Here is a 12,823-nt window from a genome sequence, read left to right on the forward strand (position 1 = left end):
ACCGGTCATAATTGTAATGATTGTATTATATTATTGTCTTATCCAAATTTTATCCTTTATACGTTTTTATTAATCTGATTCAAAGTTTATTATACAATTTATGCATTTTTACGATTTATACCCATTTAGAAATTACATGTTCCACAACTTAAATGGTCTTATAAGATATAAAGTGCTATTAAACAGAAGTTAGATATGTTCCAAATTTGCATTTATTAATATATTATTCTGTAGGAATATTTTACAGATTAATATAAAATAGCATGTGACTATGTGAGTAACAATTAATATTCATTTTGTATATTTTAATAAGCACGACAAGCTTAAAATTCTACATTTAGGACTTGATACATACATATATGTGTGTGTTGGGAACTTCGGACTAATCGTCATGGGTGTCAACATTTTGTGAATGTTACATCAATGATTTTCGAGAAACTGGATTAAATGTTTCCAAGATATTCATGTGAATATCTTGTGTAATGTCACATCAAGAACATCTTGCGATGTTCATGCAACGCAAGTATATTAAAATTCTATATATATAGTTGTTTTAATTGTTATATGATAGTGAAATTAATTATATTATGATATATAAATATATTTATATATATAATATTATATTAGTTAGTTAAAAAAAACTTATCTGTATCTCTACTTCGTGATTTCTTATCTACTTGACTACTTCACTCAGCAAATTTCTCGTGTAAAGTTGTTGCCCACTGCGTAGCCATGACGCTCCAAATGGTCCGTCGTGGACGGCGGCGGATGGGGCTTCGTTGTTCGAAAACCGGTGAATTTTGTGGTGACTAATCACTACTGAATAGTGCAGTTAAAGATATATGTGTGAGGTGTGTAGCTAATTTATTATGGCATTAAGTTGACAAGTTTTGCTTGACAAAAGTTTGGCGGTTTGTTTAAACAGTATTAATAAGTACCTTTAGTCTATTTTGGACCATTAAATCCTGATTAATTTTTCCCACACGTCTCAATATATATTTTTCAAATATATATATATATATATAAATTTCAAAAAGTATTTTTCCCTCTCGTTGAATGAAAATAAATGAATTGTTTTGTTTTTGTTTCTTCACGAAATTCATGCTTTTATTTTTTTTGTACTCTTCCACTGAATTTTAATCTCGTCAAAGCATCAAAAAATGAAAATAACAAAAAAAGAAAAGGTGCATGCATACTATTCCGTGGCCCAAATCGTAAGATTGCGACAATAAAAAGATTTATTCACGATGCTGATGAGTGGGTACTTTAATATTAATATTTTAAGAGATCAAACTTAAAATTCTAAAAACTTGTTTATTCAAAACGAAGAAAAGTTAATGATATATAGATGAGTAGACGTTTGGCATAGTCGAAGGAGAAAATGAAATTTGAAATTTAAATATTCTTTATTTATTTACTTACAAAAAGCATAATGAATTTCTTCCTACGTGTGACGTAACCATTCCTGTGAGTCTGACCATACTGCAGAGACATGATACATGGTGAGATTGATCAGTTAAAAAGATGGAGGGATGGAGAGTTGAGACATAATGCATGGCTTGCGCCACTCTTTTTAAGGTTTCTTATTAATCTTAAACAACGTGTGATGTTTTTCTACTTTGCATTATGATTTCATTTTTCTTGTTTTCAGCAATAATGTTGTAGTTATTAAAAATGGTCAAGATCAATTCCTAAAATTATGATTTCATTTTTCTTGTTCTCAGCAATAATGTTCCATTTTAATTTTAGGAATTGATCTTGACCATTTTTAATAACTACACCACAATTTATATCTAAAAACATATTCGTTTATATGCTTCCGCAGTTGATCGTCTTGGTTGGTTCATAATTTTTTTAGGCATCAAGTTACTAGAAGTTGATTTTTACATCGTGATTGGATATAGTTCATTTTTCTTTTCACACATAAAATTTGTTAAGAGAGAAATTAGATTCAGATATCTGGCTTAGCGACCCGACTGAAAATGGATGGATATATTTCAACTTCCAAGTTTCTGTGAAAAGAAGTCACTACGATATTCACAAAATTAGCTTCAGCTAAATAACAATATACGTGTAAAATAAAAATGTAGTGGACTTGATATTTGATCGTTCTTCAAAAGTAATCTTTGCAGGAACATTCACCCATTGAAAATCGGTGAAAACCGGAGGCAGTTTTGCACTGTGGTGTAACAAAATATTGATCTTTTGATGCTCCTCTACTTCATGAATAACAAAGCTCGTATTAGGTGTATAACCGGCTTTCAAACATTCCGAGTACAATATTTCGAGCCCACTGTAAATTCTTTCGACTGAGAATGAGATCTGTCCCTCGCGAAAAACGAGTGGATCTTGTTCTGATGTATTATCCAGCTTCGGCCAGGGAATTTTCGCAATACTCGATCTCTCATCTCTTCCCCGATGAGTTCAGCAACTGCCATCTCCCTGAAGCGGAGTAAAGATTTGATTTTAGAATGTAAGTTATGGGATCTTGGGGCTCTATGTTGAATATTTTCTTGGTAGCTCGTTTCCCAGTAGAGGTGATCGCGTGTGTTCTACAGCTATCGCCATGTTGTTGATTACTTCCTCTGCTTCTTTAAGAAGACCCAGTAACCTAAAACACTAATCAAACAAGCGTATTGGTCTGAATCAGGTTCGACTTGATAAGTGGATTTCATTGAAAGGAAAAGGTCGCAGCAACTCTCAACCAAATTTGAGTGGGCGTGTCGATGAGCAGAAATAACTAAACTAAAGGTGATGATGGTATCAGGTGATATTCTGGATTTCTTCATCTTCCCACACGTTCAAGGCTTTTTTCTCCCTGCCCATTAAGGATATGACAAGACAGCAAACTGTTTCATGAAACTATGTCATGTTCAGACACACCATAGAAGACATCCATAGCTAGTTCCATGTAACCAGATTTAGAGTACATGCTAATTAAGGCGTTCCCCATACCTATATCAATAGAAAAACCATATTTTAAACTCTTACAATGAAATTGTTCGCCGAGTTTCAGAAACGCTAACTCTCTCCACTTATGCCAAGAATTGAGGCTAAGGCAACTTCATCCAATACACCATGTCCTTCATTATGCCACCGGCAGATTAAAGAAACTGCTTTATCTGGCTCCGCATTGCGAGAATATGCACATATCATTGATGTCAGCATAAATGAACTGTTCTAATCCTGCATAAACTGGGGGAATATCTTTTCAGCATCAGGCATTCTACCACACCTATTGCACATATCAAGTAGTGCTGTTCCAATACAGTGATTTGAACCAAGACCAAACCTTAAAACAAAACCCGTGAATCTGTTCGCTGGTTCTCATATCCATCATCAACCCACAGGCATTTAAAACGCTCGTCAAGGTAAAGTCGGTGAACTCCAAGCCCCCTTCGCCATTCTGCAGAACAATGCTAAAGCCTGGAAACCCAAACTGTTTTGACGTAATCCTGCTAAAAGAGAATTGAGGACACACAATATGTTTCAGGCATTCCACGAAACACCTCCACAGCTAAGTCAAAAAGCCCAAATCCCATGTAAGCATTAACCATTTCATTGTAAGTAAAAATATTTTTCACCTGCATTCTCTCATACAAAGTCTCCACATCTTTCGTACATCCACAGTTGGAATAGAACTCAAGAAGTGCATTATTAACACTCAAATTGGTTTCATACACAATCTTATATGCGTTTGCATCAGCTTCTCTGCCTTCCCCAATCGCAAAACATCTAGCACTCGAGATCCAGAGACTTGAAAAAGTAAAATAATCTACTTTATATCTACTAAGTCTCAACATATTACGAAACAATTCAAATGCTTTATCGTACAAACCTTCCTTATCCAAACAGGACATGACAGTATTCCAAGAAGCGATGTCTTTATGAACCATTTCATCAAACAAATTGATCATAAACTCTAAACAACCACATTTACCATACAATGCCAACAGTGAATTCATTACATATTTGGAATCCATGTAGCCCAATTCAATAAAAAAGAAGCGAACTTGGGAACCGAACTCTAAATCGAATAAACGCACGCAAGCAGTCAACAATGCAACAAAGGTGTATTCATTAGGTTCAATACCAGAGCTTCTCATCTCAAAGAAGAGCTCCACCGCTTCACTCTCACGACTACAACACAATGTCTGGGGATGAAAGAGAATTGAAAACTTTTTGGGAATAATCTACGTGACCCAATTCGAGATAAGATGTAATGAGAGGATTAAACGTGCGGGTGTTTTCTACAATTTTGAGATTTGAAGTGTGGACCGCTTTACTGAGCTGAACATCAGAGTACTGGACGGATAATCGAAGGAAATATGAACGGTAATATTCTGAGAGCGGTTGAGGGATTTCACGAGCATTTTGGATATGATGGTTTCTTGGAGACTGAAGGTGAAGGGTCTGAGAAGAGCTCGGATTTACCATAGGAGAGGGAAAGAGGGGCATTTGAGTGTGAGAAGGAATAGATAGCTTGCGATCAATGGACGAATCAAGTGTCTATGCTGACGCTTGTGAGAGGAAAGGGCGGCGGCTGGCCGTGGTGGTGTATGTCACACATCGACAAGATAGTTAGTTGACACCATAATCACTCAATTTGTAAATTTCCAATGTCGTGATAATCAAATATCCAAATCAGTTTAATATGATTAGTCTCGTTTGAATCGACATCTTCACCGCGCCAGAAATTTATTTCAATCAGCCAGGTAAAATAAGATGATTAAAGCAAGCATCGGAATTTCCTGATCATTTTAAATACGAATAAAAAATGTGTCCTCGAAAATATTTTCTTCAAACATATTTTCAAATGTCATTTAACAAATCTAAGGATTAATATACGTCGGCCGAATTTCAAAACTTACATACTTTTTTTTGTGTATAAACATAGACACACTTATGAAAAACAAACATGTCATTTTACATATATCAAATAGTATACTTATGAAATTCAAGTGCACATAAAATTATTTCAAAAACCCATTTACCTGAGAAATTGTTCTGAAAATTTTGAGATGAACAATTTACAGTTTGACACCAAAAATCAGTCACCTTGAAAAAATGTTTACACCCAATTGAATTGATGGATCGATCTGAAATTTGGATATGTTGCTCAAAACACGTGTAGGTGTATTTTGAACAATAAAGATCGGATTTGGACTTTTAAAACGATGAGAAAAATGTCTGGATTTGGGCAGAATTTTGGTACTCGAAAATTCACAGCAACTTGGAGAGGTTTGTGGTGTGATTTCTCTAGCATTTGGACAATATTAATAGGATTGGTAAGACACTTCACTACATGCCATGATCTCATGATTGTCCATCCACTAAGCCACTACTTCATGAACACATGTTCCTTAAGCGATGATTATTCATCCACTAAATCACATTTTTTATGTCACTAAATCATGTTGATTTTCAAGGTCTTCAAAATGTATAAGGCTTGCCATGAAAGAGTAGCGGCGCTAGGCCACTCTTATCATAGCTCTTGCCGGAAAATCGTTTGAAACCTGGCGATTCTTTGTAATCCATTTATGCACTAGAGCTAAGGACTTGAATAAAAACATGTTTATTGATTTGAGGCAGAATTTGAAGAAAATTTTAATCATTCAATTTTGACGTATTCGATTTCGATATGAAATTCGAAATTTTAATATTTTAATTCGAATTTGGACGAATTGAGGCTCGATTTGACTTGAGTCCAAAATATTTGAATATATTCGTAAGTTATTAAAAAATAAATGTTAAATATATTTATTTAATATACAATTATATTATAATAAAAAATATTAAAACTCAAAATAATTTTGGCTCAGTTTTAGTTAAAAAAAAGTTCGAATATATTCAAGTGTGACTCAAATTTAATAATTTTAAATTACGAATTAAATATTTTTTGAGTCAACAGAAAATTTTATGAACCAACTCAATTTGTTTGTTCCCCTCATCCCAGAAAAAAATGTCTCATTAATACCAAAATTTGTTATTCATATTTTGGTACTCTAAAATCATATATTAGTATCAAATCTGAAACATTTAATACTCATATATCATATATAAATACTAAAATTTCAATGTTTTGTACCAAAATTTTATCTGAAAAAGATGTGTCATTAATATCAAATTTTTTTATACATGTTTGATATTCGAAAATCATATTTAACGCATTTAATACTCAAATATCATATATTAATAATAATTTTTAAAATTTTTGTACAAATTTCATCTGAAAGAGACATTTCATTAATATCAAAAAAAATTATACATGTTTGGCTACTCAAAAATCATGTATTAGTTACATATCTAAAGCATTTAGTTCTGAAATATTATATATTTATTCTAGATGTTTAATATTTTGTAACGAATTTCATTCGAAAAACGTATGTGGGCTCATGGAGTGCATAAATATTTTTTGTGTTAGTTAGAGACCGCATAAAAAGATTCAATCTGACAGAGACTAAATAAAAAGATTCAGTCTAACGAAGACTAAACAAACATTTAACTATTTAGATGATGATTTATTGATCATTTGCTCGTAAAATAGATACCGAAATTATTTTATTTTAAAAACATATCAAATATAAATCGAACTCACCTATTTAATTAATAATAATCTTATAGGAAATATGTGATCCTAAAAATATATATTAATTATAGAGTTGTTAAAATAAATTAGGTATGTCGGATCAGCCTGCTCGATAAAATAAAATGGACGAATTGTGTTGATAATTTCTCAACGGATTATTGCTCAGCCTGACCCACGCAACACCTAATTTACATACAAAATTGACTAAGCTGATCGGATCATCCTGTCCTTCTAGCTAAAATAAGTGGGTTGGTAATTTGCCAAACCCACCAAAAAATTCTACATGTCTAAGTATCTAACTAATTTCAAATGCAAACATACCTCGATTTAAATTTTCGTGCTTTAAATATAATATCTTTTGCTAAAAAAATAAACTCGCCAGATCAAATATATGGTCTAATATTTCGGCTTGGCTGGGCTAAATCTGCATTTGTATTGGGCCTGTTAATCTGTAAAAAGAGCATGTCCAATAATTCCCACCTCTCCGATTTTCCTTCCCGCGGCCATGGCGATTAGTCTCGTGGGAAGGAGAACGATTTTCAGTCATCTCTCGATCATCGCCGTCGTTCGTAGATCAACGGCCTCCATCAGCCATAGCTCGCAGGGACATGGGTGTGCCGCCTCTTCATCTTCACCTTAACCTTCTTTGGCTAATCGGAGCAAGAAAATCAATGGCGATCGTCTCTCCGCCGTTATTGACTCCGTCAATGACCGAAAGCTGCCACCTGAGCTTCGTGGACAACGCAACGGTGTCAGGTCAATATCAATAAATTCTCTTTAACTATTTTCTCGATTTTGAGTTCACTTTTTAAATTTTGCGTCGAGGGTTTGCTGATTGCTGAGGGTATTCCAAGAAATTATGTGAATTAAATTTGTCTACTGACAAGAGTTTGGTTATATTGTGACAAATGATACTGATGCATACACTATGGAGCCTAATATTGAATTTGGCTCTAAAGCTAGCTTATCGCGTTTATTTTTGAGTTGATATTTCTGATGTAAGTGCCTCAACTGCATGTCTCGAAATATATTCAATTCCATATATCTCTAGCCAATGACCTGAATATTCCGATAACGTTCTGGGATTAGGTTTGATCTGGACTCATGTTTAGGACATGTAGATAGAAAAATGCTCTCCTTATAGTTAATATTAAGTTAACGGCTGCGTTTATCATGTGAACAAGAGTAACATTTATATTTAGTTTTGATATGCCGTATGTACTCTTCGCTACTTTCATGTAATGATAAACTTTTTTGGCTTGGTTATGACATCGATTTCACTTGTCATAGAGTCTCGATTGTAAGCTAGATTCCTATCAAAACGTAGTGGATAATAGTTTAAAATAGTTGTAATGTCAAAAGCTCATAAAGACTTTGCTTTTTCTCATTAATGAGCTAAATTCGGTCTGATGTCTCAATGCTGATACTTGTACCCCTTGTTACAATAATTGGTTTTGTTTGATAAGGTACCCATTCTGCAACGGCTTTTTGCTGTCCAGACTCAGGTTTTAATATTTATCTAGTAATTGTTTCGTCTACATCAGAAATTTTGATTACTTTGCCAAGTAGCGGGGGCCTGAGTACTTGCAGCAGCTGTGACTACTGAAGCTCAATCTAAATTTGACTATAACTAATTTCCCGTCTTGCAATTTGTTAAATTGAAAATGACCATAAATGCTGGTAATGATCATCTTTGTCATTTAGCAGATCAGAAACTGAGATTATCAATGTCGTCGAGCGACGAGTGTGGCATGCAATGGAAGAAGGTCAATTTGAAAACTTGCCTGGTAAAGGAAAGCCCTTGGACCTCACCAGTAATCCTCATGTGGATCCTGCTGAAGACACCTTGTACAGGATACTCAATAAAAACGGATGTGCACCAGAATGGGTTGAACTTAACAAAGATATACGAAGTAAAATTGCTGCTTGGCGATTGGCCCTCAAGAAATCTTGGATGTTTAAAGGTGGACATGATGATTCCAAATGGGTTGAGTTGTCAGAGTCTTTGAAACTTCAACTGCGCGACTTGAACAACATGGTACGCTCTTCATTTTTAGCTTAGTAACGTACCTGCAGGATCATGTGACGATTAATCCAATAAAAAATTTGTGGCAACTTGTTTCTCGGACCTGGAACCAACATCAATTATTACTCCATCCTCGCAAAATCATATATTTTGTCCGTGTTTTATTGCTTAGACTGTATGTTTGGTGTCTTGTAGGTGTTTCGATACAACCTCATTGTTCCGTTTGGCCGCCAAATGTTTGGATTCAAGTGGGAGAAGGAATTAGATCGGCTGCAAGAGGAAACTCAGGTCGCAAAATAGTTTATATTTCTATGATACAACCGAGAAATACTTCACATGTCTTGTTCTGTTGACTTGCAAAACATAGGATTGCGGTATTTGGGATTCAGAAAACTTCATTAATTGAATATGTAGTAAACAAGTGTATTTTTAAATCTTTCGTTGGAACTTTAGAGTCGTGTTAATGTATAAGTTTCAATATCTTGACATTACAAAAAGGCCGCGACTCCATTAAATAAAATCTATCATCCATCCATCTCATTTAGTTATTGATATGCGCCTCAGCATTCAGCCATTTACTCAATGGATCCTATGTTAATATTTAAATATTTTTTGCATCATTCTTCAATTGAACACCAACACTACATTACTAAATATAAATTTCGATTTGAAAACCTATACTATGACTATACAAAAAACTGAAATTGAATCTCACCAAGCTTTTTGAATTTTAAATACTTTTGAAGATGACACGTTCGTGTTAGATGCTAGTCCGATTTGGCCGCTGAGCATGGAAAAAACGTTTTAGACGGACAAAATTCATAAATAACTTAAAATAAAGTTTAATATAGCTCGGAAAATGGCCTTAAAATAGTTCAAAAATCAATAAAAATAAAATAAATCATCCTGACAAAAATAAACATCTCTAACATTATCACAGTGATCAGGGTCCCGTCGCTTATGTTTATTTCGAAATAAATTCATTTTGGAATTAATTTAATTTAGTAGACTATAAATTAATTAACTAATTTATATATAAAAAAAACTGATTATGTTGTTTTGATAGATACATAACATCCACAAGCTCATAATTGATAAATTTGATTTTTTTTAAACAAGAGTATATAATAATATAGGAAGAGCTTGTAGTATGAAGATCTATGCAAAGATGGGTATGGCTTACAGACGGCAGCATTAAGCATCATTTTGTTCAACGATGGACAAGCATTTGGAGCCTGTTACGAGATCAAATGCCGCAACGAGAGCAAATGGTGCAGGCCAGCGCAGCTGTCCCTCTTCGTTACCGCCACCAATTTCTGTCCCCCGAACCCAAGCCAGCCCAATGACAATAGGGGGTGTGGTGCAACGTACCTCGCAAGCATTTCGATCTGTCTCAGCCTTCATTTCTTCAGATTGCTCGGTACGAGGCTGGCATTGTTCCTGTGCATTATCGCAGGTATAGCTCGTCTATTCTGAGCAAGTAAACAACGGTGAAAGGGGGGATATTAGAATAGATGACTTTTTAAAGACTCTATAAAGAAAGCGTGGCCATAACTAATTTGAGTGCATTTGCAGGGTTCCATGCAAGAAACGAGGAGTTCGATTCAAAATAACAGGGGAATCCAATCTTCAACTTGGTCTCGGTCTTGAACGTTGTAGGAGCCGGGGATGTAACGAACGTGGAGGTGCGAGGCAATGAGAGCCAGAACTGGACTACTTTGAAGCGCAATCGGCCGGGGTCAGAAATGGGAGACTAATGCAAAGCTCGTCTGCCAGAACCTGAGTTTCCGGATCACCACCAGCGATGGAAGAACGCTGATTTCACGAAACATAGTCCCAAAATATCTTCAATTGTATTGTGTTCATGATGGTATGAGTTTACACAAACATGATCCCTATTTTGATCGCTAGATTTCCTATTTTAACAAAACAGCATATTGCGCGTTACAAATTTGGGATAAAAAAACAACCTTACACGTAAAACCACCACCAAATTAAACACAGCTATTTGTTACTTGTTAGAGACTTGATATTTACCTTGTCCACCAATCTACATCACGACGTAAAACCATCTGTAATCTTGATCGAAGTTGAAAGCTCAACAAATAATCTCAGTGCTTGTATTGCGAACCAGGCTGGGAAATATGCTGCAAAAACGAGCATCTAGCTGCAAAAATGAGTGCCAGAATTTACTTTACCTTGACCATTGCTGCTAAATTGACGCCCAAGGTATCTTTGCATTCCTAGCTATCACAAACAATCATAAAAAACATGGGCAGAAAAATAAGCTCTTATTTTGGGTTCGACTGCTAAAGCACTAAGAGGAATATAATTATTAAATTTCACCAGAATCTATATATATACAAAAAAAAAAAAAAGCATGTGTCCCCATCCTGTGGCTCTTTCCAAACATTTTGAGTGCTGAATGGGTCACGAAGGGGTTCGATTATGGGGAGAAATTGAAAAAATGGATAGAGTGGTCAGTAAAAAGTTGAACTCATGGCTTAGGCACGGGCCAAAATATTATTGGGAGATATAAGTAGCGGTCAGAATATCAAAAGAACGATGAAAAACATTATTACCATAGGCACAGGTTGAACATAATATTTAGTGACCTCAACCTCTATTATTTGTATGACTAGAGTGTGCAAGCAATTCAGGTATTTGCTAATTACCACTAGCATACATCATGCAAAATAAAATATTGGAATTGAGTAACTGTATGGCGCAAGCACTACTATAAGTGTATAATTCCACATTACTCCAAAAATCATCTTGATCCTTGAATGCAAGATGTCTTTCAGAATGGATATTAATGCGGGTCTGGCAGACACATAGTTGATTATGATTGATCTGCAAAATCATCGTAGCAACTCGACAGACAAGCTCAACCTGCAAGGATAGCAAAACTAAAATTTTCCAACAATGAATCTGGTCGTTGATATCAGAAGAGCAGTCTGTAGCTTACCATTCTCAATAACCAACCGCTGCTACAGTATTTATCAAGTATTTTTTGTGGGATATACCAGGACCGAACCACAATTACACGAGTAAACAGAACTCTTACAGTTACCAACAACCAAAACAAGAACATAAGCTGCAACCTAGGCAACAAGTTAGGTTCTATCAGCTATACTAAAAGTTTATCAAAAGAAAATATATATAAATTCGTCAAAGTAAAAAATAAATCGCAGATGATTGATAGTTGTTCGTGAGTGTTGTTCGGTTATTATTTCGTTTCGTCACCTTTCTTTAACTGAACTCATCAGTTATAAATAGTATCGATTCCAACGGTCATATTGAATGCATTTAATGATTAATATCTGTTGAATTGTTTTCTAGTCCATGTAGACGACTGACAATGTTACGATGAATCAGATTTGCTCTGCTTCATCTGTTCTACTTTGGTACGGACTGTCAGTTTGTCTGCTGATATTCAAATTACAGCTGATGACGTGGCTAACTGATCAGGAGTCAAACTGGTTGACTGATCAGTTCAGCTGGACTATATTAGTTCTAAGTGATGTCTTCTTAGTTTGAACATTTCAGTTGAGTTAGGTCATTTCAGTTTAGTTTTGCAAAGTTTTCAGTTCTGATCTTCAGTATGTTTAGCGAACTTCGAATCATCAGTTCTATGACTTATTTATACTTATAAGAACATTAATGTATTTACTTCAGTTCTTAATCTATTAAAATCCGACCAGTCTTCTTTCAGTTATGACCTCTCAGTTGTGTCAGTTCAGTTTGATTTTTCAAATCTCTTACGGATTTGTTTGTCAAACTCTGAAACTCATAAATTACAACAAACTTGTTTACCTCACACTCTTAAAGTCGTATATTTTACAATGTAATTTGTATCACTACAAGAAAATATGTCTTCAACAACACTCAGAAGACAATAGTTTTATTGAAAAATCGTTGTGTTTTTACTTTTAACAATGGTTTTAACAAAACCTAACAAAACCAGATAGCGACGGTTTAAATAAAACCGGCGCTAAATATTCTCTAAAATCATCACTAATTACCAACAGTTCGCTAAAATCGTTTTCATTTTCCAAAAAACACGTTAATCAACAACGATTAGCTAAAATCGTTGTTGTTTGTCCAAAAAACATGCTAATCCACAACGATTTTCTAAAACCGTTGTCGTTTGTCCAATTTTTAAAATTGCGACGGTTTTATTAAAACTGTTGCAATTTTTAAAATAA

At 34.6% G+C, this 12,823-nt stretch overlaps 1 protein-coding gene and 1 pseudogene across 1 annotated transcript; one reads left to right on the forward strand and one right to left on the reverse strand.

Moving 5' to 3' along the window:
- Positions 1-2,000: 2,000 nt before the first annotated feature.
- LOC142545732 (pentatricopeptide repeat-containing protein At5g03800-like) lies at positions 2,001-4,593 on the reverse strand (annotated as a pseudogene).
- A 2,458-nt stretch (positions 4,594-7,051) lies between these two features.
- LOC142545733 (uncharacterized) lies at positions 7,052-9,064 on the forward strand. Its single transcript, XM_075653087.1, has 3 exons — positions 7,052-7,345; positions 8,297-8,627; positions 8,811-9,064. Exons 2-3 carry the CDS (start codon positions 8,346-8,348, stop codon positions 8,913-8,915), a joined length of 387 nt encoding a protein of 128 aa, XP_075509202.1. The 5' UTR covers positions 7,052-7,345; positions 8,297-8,345; the 3' UTR covers positions 8,916-9,064.
- Positions 9,065-12,823: the final 3,759 nt, after the last annotated feature.

The sequence above is a fragment of the Primulina tabacum genome, chromosome 5 (assembly GCF_025594145.1).
Source record: "Primulina tabacum isolate GXHZ01 chromosome 5, ASM2559414v2, whole genome shotgun sequence".
In the NCBI taxonomy this organism is placed as follows: Eukaryota; Viridiplantae; Streptophyta; class Magnoliopsida; order Lamiales; family Gesneriaceae; genus Primulina; species Primulina tabacum.

Bases quoted from the DNA above. Each gene is read 5' to 3' on its own strand.
- LOC142545733 (XM_075653087.1), top strand. From the start codon at position 8,346: ATGGAAGAAGGTCAATTTGAAAACTTGCCTGGTAAAGGAAAGCCCTTG. The intron at 8,628-8,810 runs GTACGCTCTTCA...GGTGTCTTGTAG, and splicing joins TGCGCGACTTGAACAACATG to GTGTTTCGATACAACCTCAT.